Below are 27,531 nucleotides of genomic sequence, written 5' to 3'. Positions count from 1 at the left end.
AAAACTTCCCCATTACCCCAGTCAGAAGCCTAAACCCATTGTGCATAAACTCCATTTCCCCTGCCCCCACCTCTGATAACCTGTACTGTAAATTATGTCCCTATAAACTTGCATGTACTGATGTTTTCTTTGTGGTTACTGTGGGGTTACTAAATTTAACATCCTAAATCTATGACAATTTGATTTGCTTTGATGCCAACTTAAAATTCAGTATTACAGCCAAACTCTGTTCCTATACCCTCCATCCTTCCCCTTTCATGTCATTCTTGTCACAAATTGTATGCTTATGCACAAGTCCCACATTACTGATTTCTCATTACATTTTATACATTTGCCTTTGAGATACTCTAGGAGTAAAAAGCATTCTGATGAGAAATCGGCACTTAATCTTACAGGGGTTCACTTATATGTGACATGCTGCTTCTCTCTTACAGATTTCAGAATTCTGTTTATCTTTGGCATTGGACAATTTTATTATACTATGCTGCACCTTGGGTTTATCTTGTTTGGAGTTTGTTGAGGGTCTTGGATGTGTATATTCATGTCTCTGTTAAATTTGGGGAGTTTTCAACCATTATTTTCTTTGAACATCCTCTGCTTCTTTCTCTCTTTCTTTTCCTTCTGGGACTCCCACAATGCACCCTGGCTCTGTTCACTTGTCTTCATTCCTTCTGCTCCTCAGATGGCATGATTTTATCGTCTTATTTTCAAGTTCTCTGATTCCTTCTTCTCCCAACTCCAATCTACTGTTGAGTCCTTCAAGGGAATTTTAAATTTCTGTTACTGGTGTCTTCAGCTGTTTGGTTCCTTTACATAATTTGCATATCTCTACTGATATATATTTTCCTCATTTCCTTTAGAAATATTCTTTGAGAATATTTAGAACATTAAAAAAAACTTTGTCTGGAGTGTCCCAGATTTGATCCTCCTTATTGATGGTTTCTGACGCTTCCATCTTCTCCTTTGCCTGGGCCATTGCTTCCCTGTTTCTTTGCATGTTTTGTAGAAACCTGGACGTTTTTGACATTTTAATGTGATTTTACTGGAGTTTAGTCTCTGAAGTGTCCATTCCTTTAACTTGTATCCAACTAGTGTTATGACAGTGCTTTCCTTGAATACCAGGAGCTAAACTTTTGGTTCTGTGGCTCTCATGGGTCTGAAGCTTTTTCCAAAATGGTTCCCTCTTTAAAGGCTCCAGAAAGCAACCCCACCTTGAAAGGGTGGAGGCACATCTCCATGGAAACCATCTAATAAAATTTACCACCCACAATTGGGTGGGTCATATCTCCATGAAAACAATGAAAAGGATCCTACCCAGCAATATTGAATGAGGATTAAAGGACATGGCTTTTCTGGGGTACGTAATAGCTTCAAACCAGCATATTCCACTCTTTGAACCCCCAAAAGACATGTTCTTTCCAAATGCAAAATGTATTCATTCCATAACAATATCAGAAAGCCTTAAACCATTTCAGTAACAATACAAATATAATTCAAAGTCAAAAACAGTACAAAATCTTATCAAAGTCAGCTACAGGCATGGTTTATCTATATTAGGAGACATTTATCTTGTCTAAATTGAATACTGTAAAGTTCAAGAAAAATATCCTATCCCTAAGTACCTGGTATCTCTTTGGGCTAAGAGATAGGAGATGACTGAGATTTTTAGGAACCCCTGATGCTCTTGTCTTTATTCTCAAGCCATGTTATGGGCTTCCAGCTTGTGAGTTGTCCTCCAGTGTGCTAACTGCAACTGTGAGAGGTGTTAGGCATTTAGGAGGGAAGGGTAACTCACTGGCAAGCCATTCTTGGACTTGGTTTTATTTCAGTAATTCCTTAACAGAGAAAAGATGCTGAAGGGTGTAGAAAATGGGATAGATAAATTTTGAAGAGGAAGAGGGGAAGAGAGGAAGAAGGAGGGAAAGAGGGCAAGAGGGAGAAGGGAAGAAAAGGAGAGGGAGGGAGAAGGGGGGAGGGGGAAGAAAGAGGGGACAGAGAGAGAGAGAAAAAGAGAGAGAGAGGAGAGAGGAAGAGAGGGAGAGAGGAGAGAGAGAACCAGAAGGAGCGGGAAGAGGAGGAATGGAAGGGGGAAGAAGTGGAAGGGGGAAGGAGTAGAATAGAAGGATAGAAGAGAGAGAAGGGAAGGGAATGGAAGGGGAAGGGAGATGGAGACGCAGACAGTGAAGGGTTAGGTATCAAGTCGGCCTCCCTAGGGGCTTTTTTTTTTTTAAAAACATGGGCAGGCACCGGAAATCGAACCCGGGTCCTCTGGCATGGCAGGTGAGCATTCTTGCCTGCTGAGCCACTGTGGCCCGCCCTCCCCAGGGACTTTTATGGAGTACTTGCTGAGGCCAGGTATGAGATGTGGACAGTAGAAAGATGGGAAATGGTGAGAGGATGCTTGCTTGTAATTTTGCTTAGGGTCGGTCTCAGTTTTTATCTTTTAAAATTGCTGATAATGTGGCCTTTGATGGCTTATTCTTCCCTCTTAGTTCAGTCATTTGACTTTTTACTTCTAGGTTTATATACAATAATTCAAATGAGAAGAGAGGATTTTATAAAGTAGAATTTATTTCAGTCAGAACTGTCTTCTGTGATATATGTATAACTGCTTAATTATAACAATTACATAAAAAGCAGTTCTTACTTTTTCTTTACAAATTATCCTAGAATCGGTCTATACTGGTTGAACTGGAGGGGCATTTGGGTCGAGTAACAGCAGTTGGATTTTGCCCTTGGCAAGCAAATATCGTAGTCTCAGTATCTGAAGACAGAAGCTTTAAGGTAAGGAGATGAACAAACCTCTTTTAGATATAATAAGTGGTTTAACAGTACTAACAAAAACGTTTACATAGTGCTTTTTGGATTATGATCGTTACTGCACATGTCCTTTTATTTTTACTACAATCCTGTGAGATAGCTGTTACCCTAGACTGAGCTAGAGCACTGAGGCCCAGAGGGGCTGGAGAAAATCCTGTAGTGACCTGAAGGTCCCAGAGTGCTGGAATAATCCAGAGTCAACCAAGGGTTAAAATGTGAACTTATATCCAGCAATTCCTAGGGAACCTAGACCAGAAGAGCTATTTTCTACCCAGAGTATCCCATTAGGACTAAACTGGGTTTAAGGGAAAAATTAAAGTGCAAGTTCAGTTTCCATTCAATTCCATGTGAGAGAGCATTAGTGCTGTTATTTATTGACAGGTGAGACTTGTAATTTAAAGAAACGATGAAGGTGATTAATACATATCTGCAAGATAGAGAGAGAAAGAAATACTGTGAAAAATACCTTTCTTTGTCATTTTACAATTTCTGTAGGGTGAAACTTAAAATGTATCACTTTTCTCCTGTTCTGGAGCAGACCAGAATCCCAGATCCACCATTTATCCACAAACTAATTGTGTAGTGCGCCATTTTCTTATCTGTAAAAAGGAAATGATGATAACTGCTGCTTCATAGAGTTGCTAGCAGAATGCAAGGGTGGACAGTTGGAAGGCCTCAGAACTGTGTCCCGTTACATACTAAATGTGCATCTGAGTGTTGGTCAAGCAGATAAATAAATACCTTCAAGTGGGGACAGAGATTGCATCAGTTCTTTCCTTTATTCCTGTACCTTGTCAATGTGGATTAAATGCCTGGGAAATGTTTCTAACCTTGTCTTATCTTCATGTTTTCCAGTTTTTCCAAATCTATAGGTTGTTATTTCTGATATGTCATTAGTTATTTTCTCTATGATTCTGACATATTTAACTGCATTTCCATGGTTTTATTATTAATATACTTACTATTTTCTCTTATAGGTAACTAATAATCACAAAAATTAGTCTTTAATTGGTTAGTGCTATTGTTTCAAGTTATAGCAATAATGGCAAAATTTTTATTCCTTCTAAAGAAGCATGTATTTGTCTAAAGGTTTGGGATCATTGCAAGGGATCATTAATATACAGTTCACCAGTGTTAACAGGTAAGTTTAAGACTTTCTGTGTTTTCTGTAATTAGGCTGTATTTTATCAATTGCTACTAGTATATATATTATCACATAAAATAGAACTGTGACAGTATATTGGAATTACTTTTCTGAAATTAATTATATGAAACTATTTGAGTCAAGAAAACGTTTATAGTTTATTTAGGAAATATATTTTTATATCCATTTATCTTATTTCTCTTTCTGTATATATATATTTTTAAGTGGATGAATTGTAATTTGTGTGTGAGTCAAAACAAACAAACCAAAAAACCAAACAATCAGGCAGGCCATGGTGGCTCCCCAGATTCCCGGTGCCTGCTCATGTAAAAAAATAACCAAACAACCAAACCAAAAACCCCAGTCATCACTGAGTACAAGCTGGTTAGAAATACAAAAGTAAGGGGTGCTGACTGAGTCCGTAGAGGATGTTTCATCTTAGCATAATGATATATTTAGAAGGATTTAGTGACTGTGGGCAATCTGTTTATTATTAATTTAAAAAGATTTTTCAGTAGAGGATATAAATTACGTTCCAGCATTGAAAGAGTTCTGAACAAAAAATAAAATCACACAATTTGGATTTTCTGCCCATGCTTTTCAAAAAAGGTCCTCAGTGCTATATATCATTGAAGTAACCACGTATTTCTGTGTTTTTAGACCACTGGTTTCAGGAAAACAAATAAAACACAGGGAAGCCCCCTCATCTGTAACAAAGTCTCAACATAAATGACTTGATGATCCCCTAGAATTAGACACTCTTAAAAACAAAAACAAAAACTGCATTAAACTGTTGATTTACTCAGTCTGACTATTGTTTCCAGTCTGGCCATCATTTGCAGTTAGTGAGTATTAGTTTGGGATTGGAGAGAGAGCATCATTTTCCAAACTGCATTGTAACCAATATTTAAAAAAAAAAGAGGGCAATGCGACAGGGGCTCAGTGGCAGATTTCTTGCCTGCCATGCCAGAGATCTGGGTTTGATTCCCGGTGCCTGCCTGTGCAAAGAAAAGAAAGAAAGAAAATTAAAAACAGCAGAGTATCAGAGTGCATTGTATGTAAATGTTTTATGATACTTGATATGTATGTATGTGTATATGTACACACATACACAGTGGATTGTATATATACTGGACTGAGATGTGAACTTTCTTACTTTGGGTTTCAATCAGAAAAATTTGAAAACCATTGATGTAGAGTAACTGACTCATTTTTTGTAAACTGTATTCTATCTATGTAACTCCCTAGAATGAGAATTACTCATTAAAGTAATATCCATTGGTGTGATAACTGTTTACTGTTCTGCATATTAGAGACACCATGTGTGACTAAAAACAAACAAATGACAGCTGTCATTGCACCAAAGTATATGTCATATCATGGTTTTGTCCTAATTCACCCCAGGAAGAGTTCAATGCATTCCATCTTAATGCTGTTACTTGCAAACTGTGCTGGTTTGAAAGGAAGTATGCCCCCTAGAAAAGCCATGTTTTAATCAAAATCCCATTTCATAAAGGTAGAATAATCCCTATTCAATACTGTATTTTTGAAACTGTAATCAGATCATCTCCCTGGATGATATGATTTAATCAAGAGTGGTTGTTAAGCTGGATTACGTGATGACATGTCTCCACCCATTTGGGTGGGTCTTGATTGGTTTATTGGAGTCCTATAAAAAAGGAAACATTTTGGAGAAAGAGATTCAGAGAGAGCAGAGCAGAACGACATAACCACAAGAAGCAGAGTCCACCAGCCAGCGACCTTTGGAGATGAAGAAGGAAAATGTCTCCTGGGGATCTTCATGAAATAGGAAGCCAGGAGAAGGAGCTAGCAGATGATGCCATGTTTGCCATGTGCCCCTCCAGATGAGAGAGGAACCCTGACCATGTTCACCATGTGCCTTTCTAGTTGAAAGAGAAACTCTGACTGTTCGCCACGTGCCTTCTCATTTGAGAGAGAAACCCTGAACTTCATTGGCCTTCTTGAACCAAGGTATCTTTCCCTGGATGCCTTAGATTGGACATTTCTACAGATTCGCTTTAATTGGGACATTTTCTCAGCCTCAGAACTGTAAACTAGCAACTTATTAAATTCCCCTTTTTAACAGCCATTCTGTTTATGGTTATATTGCATTCTGGCAGCTAGCAAACTAGAATACAAACACTTCTGCTTTGCTAGTTCTTTTTTTTTTTTAAGATTTTTTTTGGTAACTTTTTTTATTGTATAATATAATGTACATACAAAGCAAAGAAAGAGAAAAGCAATAGTTTTCAAAGCACTCTTTAACAAGTAGTTACAGGACAGCTCCCAGAGTTTGTCATGGTCTACCATACCATCCTCTCAGATTTTTCCTTCTAGCTGCTCCAGAACATTGGAGGCTAAAAGGAATAAACATTTTTTCTATCAACATGATTGACTTTTTTTCTTTTTTTTTTGAAAAATAATATATATACAAAAAAGCAATAATTTTCAAAGAATATCACAACAATTAGATGTTGAACAGATTTCAGATTTTGGTGTGGGTTATGATTCCAGAATTTTAGGTTTTTACTTCTAGCTGCTCTAAGACACTGGAGACTAAAAGAGATATCAATATAATGATTCAGCAGTCATATTTGTTTGTTAAACCCTACCTTCTTGGTATAACTCCACCATCACCTTTGCTCTTTCTCTCACTCTTTAGGGGTATTTGGGCTATGCCCATTCTAACTTTTTCTTGTTGGAAGGGGCTATCGATAATATGGGGTAGGGAGTTGGAACTAGCTGATGTTCTGGAGTGGCTGGGCCCTCTAGGTTTCAGGACTTATCTAGTCCAAGGACTCATCTTAGCCACTGGTACCTTTTATTATTATACATGTTTTCCCCCTTTTGGTCAAGATGGCATCGTTGATCCCATGGTATCAGGGCCAGAGTCATCCCTGGGAGTCATCTCCCATGCCGCCGGGGAAACTTTCATCCCTGGATGTCATATCCCACATAACAATGCAGAGTTGGGCTTAGAGAGAGAGAGAAAGGCCATATCTCAGCAACAAAAGAGGGCCTCCAGAAGTAACTCTTAGGCATACTTATAGGTAGGCTAAGCTTCTCCACTATGTACATAAACTTCACGAGAGCAAGCCTCAAGATGGCCTATTGAATTGAGCGTCCCTAATATTTGACACAGTATCAAGGGTTTCCTTGGTGGTAAACTTCAATAGTTCCATATTTTTTATCCCATTCCTCAAGAGACTTTGCCAATACTTTTTGATGATCTACTTAATATATTCTAGGATGTATCCAGGCATTTCATTAAGCTATACAGGATTAAAGGCCTTCATTCTTATTCTGGGATCCCTGTGTTTTGATTGTTTAAATGATCTATTCAGACAGGTTGGGTTAGGTTATGTGCTACAGAAAATTTAGGTTCTGGACAAAATAAACCTTTCTTCCTTTGATAGCAAAGAGTAGGTGAGGTTCTAAAATGAAGACAATGTCTTCCTTATCCCTGTGTTCTGGATTATCTTAATCCTGACCTGATTGGCTTCATTCTTATCTCTAAATATCAAGTTATATATATATATATATATATATATATAACAGCCTCTCAGAATACATAAATAATAGTTAACACTCCAGACTAAATGTGTCGGTTATAAGAGCTTACAGTCTAGGCCCCTGTTTTCTTATAAGCATTTTCTAAAGGAGACCATACAATAATTGCTCTTCTGTTTTATTTTGTGTCACCAAATGCCTACAGGTTCATTCATGTTGTTGCATGCCTCACAACTTCATTCCTTTTTGTAGCAGCGCAATATTCAGTCATAATGTATGCACCATCATTCACCAATCTACTCTCAGTCAGTGCGTCCTTCAGCCACCTGCATTCATCAGGCATCATGAATAGTGCCCAAAGTCCACAGTCCATCAGCAGTCTCAATTTTAGATAATTTCATTGTTCCCAAGAGAAAGAAACCCAATAAACACACCTTTGCCAAATAGGAAATCTGAACCTCCTCTTAACTCTTGTCCCTCCCCCCATTATTTGGCTCTGCTGTTGCTGTGGTAGTGCTGAGGGTTTCCATTTGAACACAGCTCATAGCGTGCAATAGCAATTTTCCCCCATATGCTGGACTTAAACCTTCTTTGTAGTGGAATCATACCTTTGACGTAGTTCTTGCAAGAACTAATTTATATTTCTAGTGTTAATCAGTGAGACATATAGGTCTATACAACCCCTTTCAATTATGTTTACCTTCAATATGGCAATATCACTTATAGACCCTCTAGTGAACCGCCTTTACTTCTATCTATTCCCTTACATTAGGGTTCAACCTCATTAGCTAACCATTCACCCAGCTCTAGCTTCTGTGTATCTCTAGGTCCCCTATATTCTGTATTACAAGCCATTTGCCACTACCCTTTTCCCTCTCTAGTGCTTTATAAAAAAAAGAATTAAGACAAATATGAGCGTTACTAATGATAAAGATACTAATATGTTGGGCCAAGCTTTTAACTAGTCAGGATTCTGTGTGGTTATAGCAGAGTACAATTAGATTACAAAATCAGAATCAACATGGGATAGCTCCATTTGAAGATTTACGAAGAATGAGCCACACAGCTTGTAAAAGTGACTTTTCTTAGAAAAGTAATTTGCTTTACTCCATGTTGATGGCCATTTTTTTCTTCTGTAAGTGCTAAGGCTTCCTTTGTTTGAAAAATGATTTATACACATTGCTAAAGAGTGTGGTTCTCCTGTTTTTCCCAAGTTTTATCCTTTTGAAGTACAATCCACAAAGGCGATTTTAAACCTTACCTCCTCCTCCTTTTACATTCTTCCTAGGTTATGGTCAGAAAATAGTTTATATTACATACAGTGCCAATTAAAGAGAAGGAAAGCTTCAGTGATTAAAATGGGGACTTCCTCAGCATTTCCCATCTGTGGGTACCAGAGGCTGCCTCGGGCTTTCTGTGCAGCAGGAATGGCCACTTGTCTTTTCCATACTTGGCCCTTCAAGCACATCATACTGAAAATTCCATTTCTGTCCATATCTATAGACCTGATCCTGCACTGGGGCAGTGTTTCTGCATATTCTCGGCCAACATTGTCTTTCCCACGATTTGTCACACCACTGATTCCAAAGACAAACATTTTCATAATTAGCTTTGAAAATCATGTCCTGGTAAAATTCCCTGTTGCCAGCTCGAGTCTTTCCCAGCAGCGGTGGAAGGGGATAGCTGGCACACCCAGAGCGCACCTGAGCTTACCACCCTGGCCCCACCACAGTTAGGGGTGGGCTGGGTAGATGTAATCCCATGGGAACCCCAGGGTCCTGTCTGGCCGGACCTCATGCCTGGGCCCAGGGCCCATTGAGGGTAAGGCCAGGGCCTCTCTCTAGATTCTTGACATTTTATATTTAGAGTAATTTTTAAATGACATGATACAGGAAACAATTTTTAGAAAAATAAGACATCTATTCAATTATCATTTTCATCACTAATTTCATAATTTTATTATTTCTGGGTTACTCAAGAATCATTATTTCAAGTTTAATGTGTATGGAATACTAAGATAATTCTTACTCTAATGGGATAAACCTTTTTGGAATCAGTGAATTTTCAGGGAAATTGTTGACTATACTGGGCTGTTTGGGCAAATAATTTGTAATTTATCAGAATTCATCTGTGCCGACTTTAATTAATACCTTAAAAAATTAATATGCTTTTTATTGGGAGTAGCTTCCCCAACTTCAACATATTCAGGGAATTTTCAAAACTAACTTAGAGCTTTTTCTTCTTTGATGAATAAATTATTTTAGACTGGATCAAACATAACTAAAAGAAATATTACAAGTAAAAGTAATCGTTCTCAGCTTAGACCATGCCAGCTGCTTTTAAAGCTGACGATCCTTGTTCATTTCAACAGCCTATCCCCTCCTGAGTTTGTTCTTTGATGAAGAGCACAAGCAGCTTGTCACTGGATGTGCCGATGGCCAGGTGAGAGAGCTGCAGAATTAAATCCCAGTTTTCAAACATTATGTGAACATGTGAACAAAAGGACTTTGTTTCATAATTATATGGTAATATTGGTCTGTATTTTTGTAATTTGAAGAAACTTTTCAACTTCAGTGTGATGAGGCCATGACGTTTTGTAAGGTTACTTACAGAGCTTTAAAAACACACATGCCGCAGCTGCACTTCTGGATCCTCAGTGTGTGCTTTCAGTGGAGCCAAGTAATCTGTATGTTTTTAAAATCCACCTGTGATTTTGATGCATAGCTGAAGTGAAGGCCCATTAATATAAACTAAGGCACACTTTATATATTCTGAAGACCATACTTACTATTTTTAAAACTTGCTTTTTGGGGGCATGTTTTAGGCTTACTTCACAAAGCAGGGATACTATTCTCTTCTTTGAAAGTTGCTGTTGATATCATTTGGGGAGCATTTATTGTCTGTTTGGACAGCTGTGTTTTTGGAAAGTCAGGCAATTGTTTTCTTTCTGAAAGTGTTGATTGCTGTTACTGTGTCTTATAACCCAGTGCTCCAGTCCAGTATACATTATGGCTTTGAAAACTGGATTTTAATGTATAGAATGGAGTAAAATGGACTATTGTAGACAAAAAAGTATAAGCTCTCTTAAAAGTGTTTTGTAGAAGACATTTAAATATATTCAATTATCCCTGTAGCTCAGTAATGTTCTTAAGTGATTTACCGTAACCGGGAAGAACTCCAAGATCTTGACTGCCAAAGAATCCAGAAAAGGGATGAAATGAAAGTCTCTAAAAGACCTTGTCATGTTACTTGTCCGGTCTTACTCACTTATCTCATTTGACTTTTACTGCTTTTTCTTGCATATTATTTATTGAAAGAGATATATATCTGTATGTGTTTTGCTTTTTTAGCTTTGGATCTTCAGTTTGATAGAAAAACATCATTATCGTTGTGTGATACGTATTGACTTAAGGAAAAAAAGAGAGCGTTTCTGTGCTAAAAAGGTCATATCTGGATGGTGCAGCCAGTTAGGTAATGTTGCTCAAAGTCTTCGACATGGTTTCATGTTCTGTCCTGCAACCATATCTTTTATAGTATTGGGCATTTATAGAGAGCCATCTCTTAGACTGGGAGGAGGGAAAGTAAGTATTCAGGGCGTCCCTTATTTAGGAGGAGCTGGGGCTGTGCACTCAGATAACTGCCAGGTCCCATGTGGGCAGTGTCGGTGTGAAGGCGACCATGGGCATGTGTTGCGTGTGCAGGGTGGGCCTCTGGTTGCCAGAGGCCAGTGCTGCTGACCTCTGATGGCTCCTGTCATGGGCAGTGGGGTCCAGGGGAGATGGAGAAGGGGGCTTTGCCTGTGATGGGCCATGTGCAGTGGGAGCCCACCTCATGGCCGCTAGCACGGCCAGCCCTCCTTCCCACTTCAGGAATTACCTACCTCGCCTTGCCAAGCTGCTTCCCTTTGGCCACACCTTCACCTGTATCACCACTGCTCAGGCTGAAGATGCTGTCACAAAGCAGGAGCAGTGCGTTCATTTCAGGAGCTTACCCTGCACTGGAAAAAAGGAAACAGCGAAACTTCCTGGTTTCACTTTTCAGTCAAATTAACAACTCTTACAGGAATGTGCGACCTATTACTTTTTCATATAGCAAATGTATTTTTGCTCTGTTGTCCTACAGTTTATCATCATTGCATCATGTATTCTTTCTTTTAGTTTGTGTTTTTTGTAGATGGCTTTAAATTATTTCTTTTAAAAGTAGGCCAGAAAGTACCTCTATTTAAAATATCTATTTTTTCCTGATGCTTTAAATCTCGGCTTTCCTTAATTCTGTTATAAGTAACCCACTTATGACTAAAGAGTTGTTAACCTATTTTAGGGGTTAAATTCTTTAAGCAGGTTATCTCTTTTTTCCTGCTCTGTTTTTCCCTGTACTTAAAATTACGTGTTTATTCCCCACGGTTTATATGCATAAGGTCTACTTTAAAATTTTATTCCTGTTCTTTATAATGTTTAATCCTGAATGTTTTTCTCTATTCATGCCTTGAATTATTCTAGCAATGTGTATATTTACTGCAGCATCCCACTGTGCTAATCGTTTGCCTTTTAACTTGATTATTAATTTTAATCTCACTTCTCTGAGTATCATTAATTCTGTGCTCTAGAAGACAGGCAGCTTTCCTCAACAAGTGAACTGGACAAACAAGAAAAGATTGAAGTAACATTTCCTGCATTGACCCTTGAACACTGTGATCTGTCATTCATTCTAAATTCTGAATGCGAATTGTAAGTATGGTGAATTTACTTAAAGTCATATAAAGAAAAACTCTGAAATTACTTTCATGAGCATTAGATCCAATTTTTAAAGGAACAATAAACAAGTAGAGTAATTAAAATAAAACCAAATAATTTTTGTAAGCTTTAGAAGAAAATTAAAAACAGTGATTGAGTTGGGATCAGATTTGTGGCCATTTTTTAAGTCACTTGTCTTTACTAGACAGCTAGAGGATACTTAGGAAACCTGAAAAAATTTTATCATCAGCCTAGTCAAAAAGTGATTACAAATTTTAGGGACTGCTTTACTCCATGAGCAAATAAGGGTACCTTTCTGGTTATCCAATATTGTATGTCTGTTTCCTTCCCCTAGGATGGGTGATTAACTGGGATGATAAGGGAAACTGAGAAAGGAGCTGAGAATACAAAGAAATAGTAGTCTGTATTTTCTGAACCTTGAGGAATAAGATCAGTAAAATTTTCCTCTTTTAAAATTAGTCCTTCTCCAGAGAGTGCCAGATGTTTGTGGGTTGGAAGCTCAGCTGGTTTATTCATTCTTAACTTGGCCAACTTTGAATTGGAAGCCATTTTACATTACAAAGGTAAGATCCTGAGTTCACATAATCTTTGATGTAAATTTCAGTAATCCTCGTATTTTGCTCTGTGCACTCTGCAGGGTATGGGTGTAGTGTAGACTGCCACTCCCCGAGTCTGAGGCCTGTTGGCCCTTCGTTTGGGGCAGATGGCCCCTTGGGACACCCTGATGGCCCATCGCTTCTCCACTCTCACACCCTCGTGGTGGCACTCACAGTCCACCTGGGACTGTTCCCTTCTCTGTCGGCTCCTGCCTGTTCTTCCATCCACAGGGTCAGCACCCCTGTGTTCACTCCACATGGGCCAGGTGACCTGTAGCCTTGGGCCCAGCAAGTCTGTGTCCTCCAACCACTTGTAAGCAGAAGCCAAAGGGATTTTTTAATGCAAGTTTCCTCTGTCATCCCCCACTTTAACCCTTTTAATGGCTTCCCCTCCGCTTAGATGCAGTCAGACTCCAAGGCCATGCCTCATTTGGCCCGTGTCCACACCTTCAGCCTCCCCGACTTAGGTCCTGCTCTCTGTTCACCATGTTCCCTCCAGTATGGTTTTCTTTTAACTTCTTGGACTCTCCAACTCAGTTCTGTCATCATCTTCAACATGCTTCTCGTTCTGCTCCCACTGCTCACTCCCAGATCGCATTTTAGGATTCGACGTTGGCATTGCCAGCTTAGATCCTGGTGCTGAATGCTCTCCTGCACCCTCTCTCTTCTCTTCTCCGCGCTTGTCACTGTTTTGGTTAAGCGTTTGTGTCTGAAGTGTTTGGGGTTTGGTGTCTGATTTTCCCTACGCTGCATGCTTGTCCCCACCCTGTGTCTCAGTGCCTGGTGTGTGTTGGATGAGTGAGTCTGCTAACCACTTACTTAAATATTGTTTGTTCATTTCTCTTTGCTGAAAAATCAAGATTTTAGAAACGTCAGCATTAAAGTTGCTGGATCATGTGCAATAATGACCCAAACTCTCGATCATAAGGTTAGTAGTAAGGCAATTACTATTTTAATTTCTGTAAAAATATATTTATAAGTTTTGACTTTTATTAACTTTCTTCAGTATAATATTATAATGACTGGCTAACTGAATCAAATTTATTTGTTAAAATATTTTGTGAATTACAAACTACTATAATTGCTATTACCAGTCAAATGGTGTACATATTAATGCAAATGAATTTATATTTAAAATTTAATTGAATTTTTAATGTTTTACTTATGATTAAAATTATGATATAAACCATAATTTTCTTTTTTTCAGCGATGTTGTCCATTATATTGCAACTTTGTCCTTTCTAGGTTTTTTGTTTGCTCACCTCCATGTTTGAAAATAAGATTGCTGTGCTGAAAATTGACCTTGCTGCCCTTGTGAGGTCTCAGCAGAGCCCGGGCCTGGGGAAGCCTCTCTCAGTGTTGGCTAGGTACAGCATCTTCTTAAAGAGAACTTTAGACTTAAGAAATATATATATATTTTTTTATCTTAAGAAATAAAAGTAAAGTTTAGTAACCCCTCCAATTATACTGATTGTCTTTGAAAAGAATTACTGTTCATATTTTTTCCTTCTATCTTACTTAAAACCAAATGGTTTACGTTTATTTTAATGAGAAGCACTATTTTATTTTAGGATAGAATATATTTATAAAAGAGAAAATTAGTTAAAATATAAAATATTTTTCCTCAAAAGATTAAGAATAAATAAAAGCTTGCAAGTTTTCCTAATTTCCAAGTGTTGTATATAAACTCCTCATTTCACACTTTTCTGAAAATATGTATTTCATTGAAACAACTCTTCTCATGTGATTTCCTGCTTTTATAGCATAGTTTTGTTTTTGTTTTAGTTCCTGTGTTTTACCAACCTCCCCTCTGTATTTTGGAATTGTTGAGAAAAAAAGTACTAAGCCTGCTAGTCAGAAGCAATCTGGTTAGTATAATATATACTCTGAAATGTCGAAATTTATAATTAATTAGCCTGTTAGTTATTATAATTAGCAGTGTTATGTTGCTTTGTCTATTCATAGTTATATATGTAAAATATCAGTATTTATTTCTTTCCTTTGTTCATTTCTTCTGTCCCTCTGTCCCTCAAATATTTATCTATGTCCTTTCTGATAGAGGATATTTCTTTTTCTGAAGAAACATAATTCTGTGGATATTCAAAAGCATGCTAAAATAACGATGGTCATTTCTCTAGTGGTTAAAAGGAATTGGTACATAGACACTTATACATAGTCATTGGTACGTAGTCATTTATAATGTGAATATTAATTTCTTTTCTGAAGAATTTTAAAGCAAATCTCGAAATTATATTATTTTACTCTTGCAAACTTCTGTATGCATCTCTAAAAAAATATGGATATTTTCTCAACCACAATGGCATTTATGTCATCTGCGAATAGTGAATGTTTTACTTCTTCCATTCCAGTTTGGATGCCTTTTATTTCTTTTACTTGCCTAACTCCTTTAGCTAGAACTTCTAGCATAATGCTGAGTGGGCACCCTTGTCTTTTCCAGATCTTAGTGGAAAAGCTTTCAGTCTTTCACCATAGAGTAGGTTGTTAGCTTTGGATTTTTCACATGTGCCCTTTACCACGTTGAAGCAGTTTCCTTCTATTCCTATCTTTTGGAGTGTTTTTACCAAGTAAAGATGTTGAATTTGGTCAAATGCCTTTTCCGAGTCAATCAAGATGATCATGTGATTTTTTTTCCCCTTCGGTTTGATAATGTGGTTTATTATGTTAACTGATTTTCTTGTGTTGAAACACCCTGGAATAACACCCACTTGATCATGGTGTATGATTCTTCAATGTGCTGTACAAGTATTTTGTTGAAGATTTCTGCGTCTGCATTCATTAGAAAGATTGGTCTATAATTCTCCTCTCTGTAGTGTCTTTACCTGGCCTTGGTATCAGGTGATGCTCAGAGAATGAATTAGGTAGCCTTCCTTTTCTTCCTCTTCAATTTTTTTGAAAAGTTTGTGCAGGATTGGTGCTACTTTTTCTCAGAGAATGGTCCATAGGATTCCCTGTGAAGCCATCTGGCCCTGGGCTTTTCTTTGTTTGGAGTTTTTTTTTTAAAACAAAATTTTTAGATGTTTAAGTATCTTCAGGTTTGCTTCGTTTCTTGTGAGCTGTTCAACACTTCTGAATATCCTAAATTAATAACAATGCCCCAAATTCATCTCCAGTATTTCCACAGGAGACATTAAGAAAAGACCAAATGATAATTTTTCCCCTTTCCTTCAAAAAGTAGTGTTTTTTCAGTCCTTTTTGTGCAGAAATGTTAAAAGAGCAATTCAAGTGGAAATGATGAAATGACATGCCAGCATTTCAGGACACAGATACAGCACTCAGAATAATTCTTGACATTATGTGTTCTATTATGACCAACTGTTACAAAGTTTGTTTTTTACCTCTACTCACACTGATGCATTTTTCCTAGACCTCTGCAAAGAAACAGGCTCACAATTCTCTTTTGGTGTCTATGCAGTAGGCAAGATAGGTTTATTTTTAGGTGTGGGCTCGTTGAAAATTCTGTCCTTATTGGGCATCTGCTCCGCTCTGCCTCCTGGTGACCTGTGGTCCACCTTTCATGGCCAAGGGTCCATTGGCCTTTGTGAGGCCCCCTGCTCAGCACCCACGTCCCCAGCAGCCCAGCTCCCCAGTGCAGGGGGCTGGAGGTGCCTGGGCCTTAAAGAGCCACTCCGAGCCAGCCCAGCGCTCCAGTCCAAAGCCGTGCTCCATGCTCCTTGGGAGGAGGGCTTCCAGGTCCCTCTCCCTCTGCTGCAGCCAGGCAGGGGCTGCGCCGAGAGTTTCCCCTGGAGAAGGGGCCATCTCTTGGCCCCTTCCTCCGGCTCCTCCCTGGCTCTCCCCTGGTTTGTCTCGTTGCTCCTGCCTGCCCTCCCACTGTTCTGGACAGAACCGAGCCCTGCAGCTCCCGACTCCACAACCCCCCCCCCCCCCCCGTGTGAAGGTGAACCCCTGATTCTGGATCCAGTGTGCTCTAGCCCATCTTCACCAACACTAGTCAGGGAGTAAAGCTCTTCCTTCTCCCAGTTCTGAGCTCCTATTGCGGGTCTCCGGCTTCTCTGTGCTCTCCCCCCCTCGCCCCCTCAGCCTTTTCGTCTGGAGGCTTCTGACCCAAGTTCTCCTCCTGGGGCAGGCTCGTCCACTCTTCCATCCGGCCACCAGGACAGGCCACTCTCCTGAGCAGCAGTTGGCAGCCATACTGTTACTACAGTTTTGTTTCTTGCTGGAAATAGGATTCAGATGTGGTGTGAGTCTAAAACTCATGTTAATAGTAATAGTTATGCTCCTTTGTCTTCTTTAAGCCTATGTCTGTTTCTCTCCTATTTCACTTAACAGCATTTTTATCCATCTTGCAGTCCAAGCTAAGAATCTCTGAGTCATCCTGGCTCCTCTTTCCTTTCATATTACCACATTTGGTTGATGATTAAGTCCTAAAATTTCATTTTATGTCCTATCTCACACATTTCCCATTTTAGTTTTTCAGCCTCTGTCCCAGATCAGGTATGTGCAGCATGTTTCATTACAATTTGGACAGTCTTTTTCAAATAGTGGAACTTCTAGTCAGGACACATAAGGTTTAAGTTTTAGTCAGTAATTATTTGAAGTATACAAATACCAAACATAATCCAATTTAGTATAATTTAAATAATGAGATGAAAATGTTATTTTCTTACGCTTTTAATTATCCCCTTACCCCTTGATATAACCCTCCTTTGCTAGCATTGGTAGGTTTGACTTCTGGTATAAAGCCTCTTAAATATATATATCATGAAATCGTTCTGTTTTTCTGAAGCTATGTTTTTTCCTATACCCATAATGAAATTGCAACCATAAATGTTTGTCTTTTCTTCAAAATCACTTTTATGCAGCTGTACGGACTATCATCAAGGACCAACCACTGGTTTTTCACCGTAAAGTTAAGTCGTCTGGCTATGCATGCAAACCACAGTGAGTAAGCCCTGTTCTCACTGCCATGTTTACAGGTTAACTTCAGAAATAAAGATAGCTGAAAAACATTTCGATGGTGACAATCTATATTTTCAGTTAAACTGACCTAAGACACCAAGTAACTTACAAGTTGCTTATGTCAGTAATAGAGACAGAACGGGGCGCTGCATAGAGACAGGAGCAGCCCTCGGGAACCAGGACCGGAACCAGGCCTCGGAGTGTGGCGCAGCCCTGGGGCTCTGTCCTGCTCCTGGGAGCAGCAGCTGCAGCAGCAGAAATGCACTGAGTGCTTCCTGTCTTTGGGCCCTGCTCTAAACCCTGACCTGTTAACTCATTAATTGTCGGATTAACCCTTTGAGTTCTTATCTGATCATAAGGTCATTTCTAGTGAGGGTAGGAAAAAGAACGGAGTATAGGACTCGAAGAGAGTTGTTATGCTTTAAGATAACATGGCTGATCACAGCGCTTTGCTGTTCCATTGGAGCATTGCAACTCAGAACTTGAGTTAACAAGGCTGGTTTGGGCTGGCGGATAAGAGGGTTCCTCGCAGAAACTGTAAACTCAAAGACAAGGAAATACAAAACAGCATGATAATTTTGAAAAATTTTTAAGTACAGGAAACCCTTAATTGTCTAGTCCTTCATGAATCTGAAATTTCTCTAAAGTAGTTCCTGCATCAGCAAATTATGCCCTTTACTCTGTTGAGAGTGCTGTTCTCCCAGGTTTCCACAGACTGCTTTTCATGCTCCATCATGGCCCCTGCTGCAGGGCCCACTGCTCACTCTCTCTCTAGCTGCTTTTGCTCCTTTAGTTTTCTGCAGGGCACTCTTCGTTCTCCAGAATCGCGTGTGTATTTCTTTAGCTCTTTATTGACTGTCTCTCCCAGCGGTGTGCAGCCTCCACAAAAGCAGACTCTTGGGCTGCCTCATTTGTCCCTGTGCCTTAGAAGAGGCCCAGCACTTGTGACACACAGGCCGCCTCTGTCCTGGGGCCGACCCCGACTGCCCACCTATAGCCGGAGGCTCTGGCACGTCTCTCAGCACTGGCTTCAGGAGGAGATGTAAACTCTGTGGTCTTTGTTCATCTGAAAAACGGGGTCTTTTTCTAGATAATTATAGGATTATCCTCAATGTTTAATATGCTGGTTATATTAAAAGTAGAAATCTGAGTGACAGCTCAGAAATGTTGTTTTTCAGTAGATTTGTAAAGCAATATCCATAAATGGGATTTAACTTCAGTTATGATTAAATAAATTTTTCAAAAGGGCAACATCATAAAAATAAAATTTAGTATTCAATTTTAGAGACATTCTAATTTTGTGAACAAAAGTTTTTCTATCTATAATTCTTTCACACAAATTTTCCAACATTTGACCAATAGGTAATTTATAACATGCTCTTCATAAAAAATATTGTCTTTGTTTTTCCAAGTAATCTACAATATGTATGTGGATAGTACAGTATCCTTCAGAAATTTTATACCCAGATACTCTTTATTTTCTAGTGTTGAAATAGCCAATATAGTTTTATAAACAGTAGAAGAGCTATTATACTTAAATGGCAGTATTGTAATTTAAATTTCTTATTAAAGTTTATTATTGTCATGGGACACTGAAAGCATTTATGTATCTTAATACATATATTCATATGTCATTGTCTTAAGAAACTTCGACCTCTTAGTCTTTGAAAGTGACATGAGAGTTTTCTTTCGAATAGTGTAACTATGTTTTCACCAAAGACCAACATGAAGGATGATAGTAAACGATCTTCAAAATGCAAGAACAGTTACAAATGGTATGTGATTTAGTCTGTGCATTAGAAAGAAATTTGAAGTAATTTTGAGAGATCTTTTAAATACTTCATTTGATTTTTTTTTTCAGACAGGTAGCTTTATATCCATGTTATGTGTTTATATTATTTATGTGTATATATCCTTTTAGTCAGATTTCATTCATTCATAGTAACAATTTTTCAAGTATGCTCCTATTTTTACCAACTTAGTAACTTCGGAATATTTAATTTTTGTTAAAATTTAGTCCTGGAAAATATTGTAGGTAATGATTATTCTTAATAAGCTGCTTAGGTAATGATTGAACAGAAAAATTAGAGCACTTAAATGCTGAACACTCATTTCAAGTAGTCAGTAATTCATTAACTTGGAACTGCTTCCTTTAATCAAGCAAGTGGTACTGTGTCTTCTAATCTGGCCCAGCAACAATTTGTGTGCCTATGGACATGTCCTGAAAACTTGCCGGCCCTCATTTATTTAAACATGGGGTGGGGGAGGTTTGGGGGGGCCCTCTGGGGTTCCTTCCAGTCTTAGATGTTTAAGTTTATACAGTCTCAAGGGAGCTTATGGGTCACAATTTTTAAAATATTATGTGTATTGATATTACACCACATCTACACTTGAGAAATCCTTGGGCCTGCAAAAATGCTTCCTGTAATATTGGTTTTACCCTTATTTATTGATGTTTTTCTTAAATCTTTTTGCTGTTCTTGCCATTTTCTGCTGCTCTCCATATTATTGTTAATATGGTTATTGATATTACACACATGCCTACAGCAAAACACACTCACACCTTATAGCGTATCATGTGTGAGCCTGAAATTCAGCACAACAGAATTTACATTGAGCTCTGTTTTTTGTGGTCTGCTTTTCTATGATGAGCTCCCAGCTCTCCAGATTGAGAAGGAGCCTTTTCTGCATTTTGGTTCTAGTGGGCATTCTGCTGATAGATGGCCAGGGAAGGGCTCCAGACACTGCCCAGGTTCAGGCACGTGTATTATCCAGACACCTACAGAACGTGACACTGAAAGGATGGCTTTTGTCTTACTGGGAGACAGGTTTTTGAGGCCAGTCTTATGTCAAGACTTTACTGAATGCAAGCATTATAAATAAATGTATATATAATTTGTCATTCAGTTAATTGCAGTTTTTATAGCAGCATACTTTCAAATAATAATAGAAAAGTTTTTCCTTGCATATGTGCTGTTCTTGTTTATATCGTATCCTTGTAATAGCCCTGAAGAATAGGTATTTTTATGCTCAATTTATGGCATGAAAATTGACACTTAGATAAGCTATAGGATGTGCCAAGCGAACGGAGCCAGCGCTTGGACCACCCATTGGTGGCACCAAGGTTGGGGCCTTGCCGTCACTTTGAGGTGGGCTGTAGGAATTTAAAAATTGGGGAGATGTTGCCTGAAAATGTGGATTCCCAACTCCTTTTGGAAAATTGGGAGATTTGGCCACATTGATAAAAATCAGCTCCCGTCCCAGTTCTGCTTGCCTGGCATCATTCATTTCTGTTATTGCACTGAATTTGGGGTGAGGACATTTCTCCCAGCCGTCCTTGGGCAGAAACTGAGAATGTGATTATTTTTTGGTAGTGTAGAATGTAAATCTATTTTAAATAAAGGTATTTGATTAATCTAAGGGTTTCTGTATTGAAAATATGTATTCAGTATATATTTATATTCAAGTTTAATGGAATAAAATAATACATGTAAATAAGGGAGAATTTACTTTATTTCTAGTATGATCTCATTTTGAATGCTCTCAATTTTTTATTATTTCTGATATTCCTTAAAGTAAAGAATATCCTTTGGAGAATTCTCTGCCAACCAAACTCTGCAAACAGTTTACTTTAGCTGATAACCCGACTGCTGTGTGCTGTCTTCAGTATTCAGGTATGCGAACCATAGTAGGAGTCATGTTTCATTTCATTCATAGGACTTTAAAAATCTGTCCACTCTTCTAATGCCAATATATATTTTAACATCTTAATTATTTGAAGTTGTGTGTTACATTTTTATATTGTCTAGGTTAAAATAAAGTTTCCCTTTTTTTTTTGCATGGGCAGGCACCGGAAATCAACCCGGGTCTCCAGCATGGCAGGCGAGAAATCTGCCTGCTGAGCCACCATGGCCCACCCAAAATTTCACTTTTTATCTGACTGTAATTAGAATTACTATAGAACATTTTACTTTTATGATTATGTTTGTAGCAACACATAAACACTAGCATAAGAGTTTATAATTATAAGTTAATCTATGTTTGCTGTTACGTGTATTTAAAATGAGCCTGGTAGAAAGGCTTAACATAGAAGAGTTATTTGTAGAAGAAAAAAGCTAACAAAACAGTCACCAGATTTCCTCTGCAGGTTGTGTTAATTGAAGGCTTGAAGGAAGCAGTCTGACATTTTGGGGGGCCTCAACATTTTTCCTAAATAATATTTGAAAGAAATTAGGAGGCAGTTTGTCATAGTGACTTAGTTCTCATCTAGGTAGTTCAATTACTTGAACATGTTTTTCAAAAGTAAAAATTGCTTCTCATTCTTAGATCTACTTGCAGATGAGACCGTGCCTTTACTTTAGATCCAGGGCTGTGTCCATGCAGCGTCCCCTTCTTTAGCTTTATAAGTTGTTGTTGAGCCATTTGTTATTTCCAAAGTATTTTAAGTGGGTTGCTTTAAATAATTTATTTTCCCTTTAATTCTGGCTAAAATATATTTTACTTTTTGGGTGTTAGATCTGCGTATTATTAGTAAAGTAAATATCTCTTTGATATTTAATATGCTTGTTTTTATAGTTTAAGATACTTAAGCTTGATGCTATAGATCCTCAAGGTTGAATATTATGGGTTAAGACTGTAATTTATTTCTGCTCATTTTAGGGACATATTTGAAAGGTAACTGCTAGGTGAACAGTGATGTGAGGCAGAACATCTTAGTGGTTTAAGAGTGGGAACCCTGGTGGCTGGTTTGGATTCAAACCATAGATCCAGCTATTTCTTGTGCAGTGTGTCCATGTACCTGCATATCCTTGGGCACGTTGACTTACTGCTCTGTGTTAGTTCTTAAGCTGCTGGAATGTAACATACCAGAAATGGAACGGCTTTTAAAAAGGAAAATATAATGTTACAAGTTTATAGTTCTAGCCTATGGAAATGCCCAAACTAAGGCATCCAGGGAAAGATACCTTAATTAAGGATGGTCAGCGGGTCAGGAACCTCTCTGTCACCTGGGAAGGCACATGGGTGGCATCTGCTGGTCCCTTGCTCCTGGGCTCTGTTGCTTTCAGCCAGAGTTCCTGTGGGGGCTTCTCACTCTGCTTCTCTGGCGCTGGCCTTCATCTCTTGACTTCCCATGGCTCTCTCCGGGTTCTCGCTTGCTTAACAGCTCTTGGAGACGTCTGCTAGTCTCCAAGCATCTTCAAACACCCGTGTCTCTGTTCCCTGAAGCAACTGTTCTCTAAATGTCTACAATACTCTCTCTGTTGGCTCTGAGGCATGTGTCATTACTGAGGTTTCTGTCATTTCTCCAAAGTGTTTCCCCTTTTAAAGATTCTGGTAATCTAATCAAGATCCACGTATAATGGATGGAGTCATGTCTCCATCTAATCAAAGGTCACACCCAAGATTGGGCATGCCACATCTCCGTGGAGATAATTTAAACAACAGTTTCCAACCTACAGTATTGAATCATGATTAAAAGAAACAGTTGCTCCGCAAGAATGGCACACTCTCTCATTCTTAGATTCCTCTTCTGTGAACTAAGGTTAACAATTGAGATAGGTTATGAGTTTGTGGGCCCAGTGCTTGGCATATAATAAATATCTGTGGAAGGTGGTTAGGATTTGAAAGAACCAGTACACATGAGTATCTCTTTATTTCAGATGATCTCAATGTCTGAGGAAACAAACATCAAGTTAACAGAAATATTCTACATTTTACTTGTTAACCTATGAGTTATGATTCTGTTAGAGATATTTCTTTTTTTAATTTTCTCCCATTTTAAAAATTTTCTTCCAATTTAGGATGGTTGGATTTTATTGAAACTTAAATACATTTTGACTCAAGTTTTAATCTTTTTAGAAAATTATTGGAAGCTTTGTGGAAACCTAAACTGACCATGACCTTCACTTTGTTTTGGCTGGCTGCCTTTGCTCCATGTGCTGCCACAGGCAGAGTCATCCCTGGTCTCAGAGGATAGATGCTTCTCCTCTATCCGGGGAAATAGCAAGGTAGGAGCTGAAGAGAATGTACTTTAGTCAAACCAGGTGATGGAGCTAATTGTAGAAACTAGACTCTCCACTCCTGCTAAGCCTACTAACTCAGTGTTTATCTGGGTGATAAACAAATCTCATTTTGACCCATCTTTTCTAAACTGTGGGCATAGCATTGCCCAAGCTTCTTCTCTTAGAGTTTGGCTCTTTTCTTAAAAATTATATTGTTGAAGAATTCAAACTCTTCAAAATAATTGAGGAGGAGGGAAGGCTACCTAACACATTCTGTGAAGCCAACATCACCCTAATACTAAAGCTAGATAAAGATACTATAAGAAAAGAAAATTACAGACTAATCTCTTTAATGATTATAGATGCAAAAGTCCCCAAGAAAATACTTGTAAATAGAATCTGGTAGCACACTAAAAGGATTGTACAACATGACCAAGTGGGATTTATCTCAGGTATGAAAGGCTGGTTCACCCTAAGAAAATCAATTAATATAATACACTGTATCAACATATCAAAGCAGAAAGATGACATAATCATCTCGATTGATGCAGAAAAGGCATTTGACAAAATTCAACACCCTTCTTGATGAAAGGATATTCCTATTCAAAGGATAGAAATAGAAAGGAACTTCCTCAACATAATAAAGGGAATATATGAAAAACCCACAGCTAACATCATCCTCAATGGGGAAAGACTCAAAGCTTTCCCTCTATGATCAGGAGCAAGACAAAGATGCCCACTGACACCATGGTTATTCAACATTATGCTGGAAGTACTAGCCAGATCAATTAGGCAAGAAGAAGAAATAGAAGACATCCAAATCAGAAAGGCAGAAGTAAAACTCTCACTGTTTGCAGATAACATGATATTATATGTTGAAAATCCTGAAAACTCTGTAGCAAAGCTACTAGAGCTAATAAATGCGTATGCAGAAGGGTAGGGTATAAGATCAACACTCCCAAATCAACAGTGTTTCTATACAATAATGAGGAGCAATCTGAGGAGGAAATCAAGAAAATAATTCCATTTACAATAGCAAACGAAAGAATTAAATATTTAGGGATAAATTTAACTTAAGGCACAGAAGACCTATACACAGAAAACTACGAGAAATTGGTAAAAGAAATCGTGGAAGACCTAAATAAATGGAAGGGCATACCATGTCCATTGAGTGGAAGACTAAATATAGTTAAGTTGTCAATTCTACCCAAATTGATTTATGGTTTCAATGCAATGCCAATTAAAATCCCAATAACTTACTTTGCAAAAATAGAAATACCAATAACCAAATTTATCTGGAAGGGTAGGGTGCCCGAATAACTAAAAATATCTTGTGAAAGAAAAATGAAGTCAGAGGTCTCACACTACCTGACTTTAAAGGATATTATGAGGCTACATTGGTCAGAACAATATGGTGCTGGCATAAAGATAGATTATACTGACCAATGGAATTGAATAGAGTGTTCAGATATAGACCCTCTCATCTGTGGACAATTGATCTTTGATAAGACGGTCAAGGCAACCCTCCTGGGACAGAGCAGCTTCTTCAAAAGATGGTGTTTAGAGAACTGGATATCTACATGCAAAAGAATGAAAGAGGATCCATAGCTCACAGCCTATAAAAAATTAACTCAAAATGGATCAAAGGCAAACATTAGCGCTAAGAACATAAAACTTCTAGAAGAAAATGCAGAGAAATATTTTATTCAACTTGCAATAGGAGGTGGTTTCCTAGAACTTACACCCAAAGCACGAGCATTGAAAAAAGAAATAGATAATGATCTCCTCAAAGTTAAACATTTTTGTGCATCAGAGAACTTTGTCAGGAAACTAAAAAGGCAGCCTACACAGTGGGAGACAATATTGAAAACCACATGTAAGATGAGGGTTTAGTATCCAGAATATATAGAGTTGTTCAACTCAACAGCAAAAAGACAAACAACCTGTAACAAAATGGGCAAAAGGCGTGAACAGAAACTTCTCAGAAGAGGAAATACAAATGACTAAAAGGCACATGAAAAGATGCTCAGCTTCCCTGGCTATTAGGGAACTGCAAATCAAAACCACAATGAAATATCATCTCACACCCGCTAGAATGGCCATTATCAAAAACAAAAAACAAAACAAAAAAACACACAAAATGACAAGTGCTGGAGAGAGTATGGAGAAAGAGACACATTTATTCACTGTTGGTAAAAATGTGAAATGGTACAACCACTCTGGAAAACGGTTCCTCAGGAAGCTAAGTATAGATTTACAGTTCCTCAGGAAGATAAGTATGGAATTGCCATATGATCCAAAAGTGCCATTACTGGGTATCTGTTCAGAGGACATGAGGGCAAGACGCAAATGAACATTTGTCCACTGAGGTTTATAGCAGCATTGTTTATGATTGCCAAGAGATGGAAACAGCCCAAATGTCCATCAGTGGACGAGTGGCTAAACAAGCTGTGGTATATACATACGATGGAATATTATGCAGCTGTAAGACAGAATAAAGTTATGGAGCATGTAACAACCTGGATGGATCTTGAGGACATTATGCTGAGTGAAATTAGCCAGAAACAAAAGGACAAATACTATATGGGCTCACTAATATGAATTAACAGTGAGTGAACTTTGAGAGGTGTAGTTAAGAACAGAAGTTATCAGGAGATAGAAGTAGGGAATACAGATTAAGCAACAGGACTGATGATAAAAATTCAGGAATGGATAGCACAATACTACATGATTGTAGCACAATATATAAGTACACTGAATGAAGCTGAATGTGAGTATGATTGAAGGAGAAGGGCTGGGGGCACGTATGAAACCAGGAGGAAAGATAAAGACAGATGGTATAATTTAGGACTGCCTAGAGTGGACAGTGATGGTGATTAAATGTACAAATAAAAGAGCATTTTTGCATGAGGGATGTTATGGTCAGGTTCATGTGTCAACTTGGCCAAGTGGTGGTACCTGTTTGTCTGGTTGGGCAAGTGCTGGCCTGTCTGTTGCGATGAGGACATTTCATAGAATTAAATCATGATCATGTCACCTGCATCCACAGCTGATTCCATTTGTAATCAGCCAAAGGGAGTAGGGGAGTGTCTTCTGCAATGAGTGATGATTAATGTAATCACCAGAAGCCTTGTAAGGAGGATTCAGAAGAGACAGGCTCTCTTCCTGCTTTGGTCAGCAAGGCTCTCCTGTGGAGTTCATCCAGACCGTCCATCGGAATCGTCGGCTTCACAGCCTGCCCTGTGGATTTTGGATTCTGCGTTCCCACAGTTACGTAGACACTTCTGTAAATTTTTTGTTTCTGAGTGTTTCTTGTTGATCCTGTTTCTCTAGAGAACCCTAACTAATACAGGGGAGAACAAATGAATGACAACATTGCAAGGTGTTTAAAATGGATGGTTTATGGGAAAAAATACAATCAATACAAGATAGGGTTTGTAGTCAACAGTAACATTGTAATATGCTTCCACTGAATGTTACAATGGCATTATGCCAAAACTGAATGTCAGCATGTGGGACATGGGGGAGGGGTGTAGATTCTTTGTGGAAGAAAAGGAAATGTCTTCATATAGTGAATGCATATCTAATTACTTAGGTTGGATTGTATGTGTGTGAATAAAAGTGTTCAAAAATGAACAGAGAGAAACAGGTGCTAGAGAAAATGCAGAGAAAGTGATGTACCTATTCATTGTCTGTAGGGAAATGTGAGGTACATCCCCTTGGAGGGCAGGGTGGTGGCTCCACAG

The 27,531-nt window shown here is 38.4% G+C and overlaps 1 protein-coding gene across 9 annotated transcripts in view; it reads left to right on the top strand.

Moving 5' to 3' along the window:
- WDR27 (WD repeat domain 27) overlaps nucleotides 1-27,531 on the top strand; it is a 347,331-nt gene that overhangs the window by 57,691 nt on the left and 262,109 nt on the right. For all 9 annotated transcript variants that reach the window (XM_077120888.1, XM_077120884.1, XM_077120890.1 and 6 more), the window contains 12 exons: nucleotides 2,671-2,784; nucleotides 3,910-3,961; nucleotides 9,867-9,937; nucleotides 10,846-10,966; nucleotides 12,102-12,222; nucleotides 12,709-12,812; nucleotides 13,706-13,773; nucleotides 14,091-14,212; nucleotides 14,631-14,713; nucleotides 17,687-17,765; nucleotides 19,481-19,558; nucleotides 21,360-21,457. In XM_077120888.1, the coding sequence (XP_076977003.1) occupies nucleotides 2,671-2,784; nucleotides 3,910-3,961; nucleotides 9,867-9,937; nucleotides 10,846-10,966; nucleotides 12,102-12,222; nucleotides 12,709-12,812; nucleotides 13,706-13,773; nucleotides 14,091-14,212; nucleotides 14,631-14,713; nucleotides 17,687-17,765; nucleotides 19,481-19,558; nucleotides 21,360-21,457 (1,111 nt within the window). The remainder of the gene's footprint in view (nucleotides 1-2,670; nucleotides 2,785-3,909; nucleotides 3,962-9,866; nucleotides 9,938-10,845; nucleotides 10,967-12,101; nucleotides 12,223-12,708; nucleotides 12,813-13,705; nucleotides 13,774-14,090; nucleotides 14,213-14,630; nucleotides 14,714-17,686; nucleotides 17,766-19,480; nucleotides 19,559-21,359; nucleotides 21,458-27,531) is intronic.

Source organism: Tamandua tetradactyla, chromosome 11, assembly GCF_023851605.1.
Source record: "Tamandua tetradactyla isolate mTamTet1 chromosome 11, mTamTet1.pri, whole genome shotgun sequence".
NCBI lineage: Eukaryota > Metazoa > Chordata > Mammalia > Pilosa > Myrmecophagidae > Tamandua > Tamandua tetradactyla.
The sequence above is the reverse complement of the archived record's forward strand: the minus strand, read 5'-3'. Positions and strand labels throughout refer to the sequence as shown.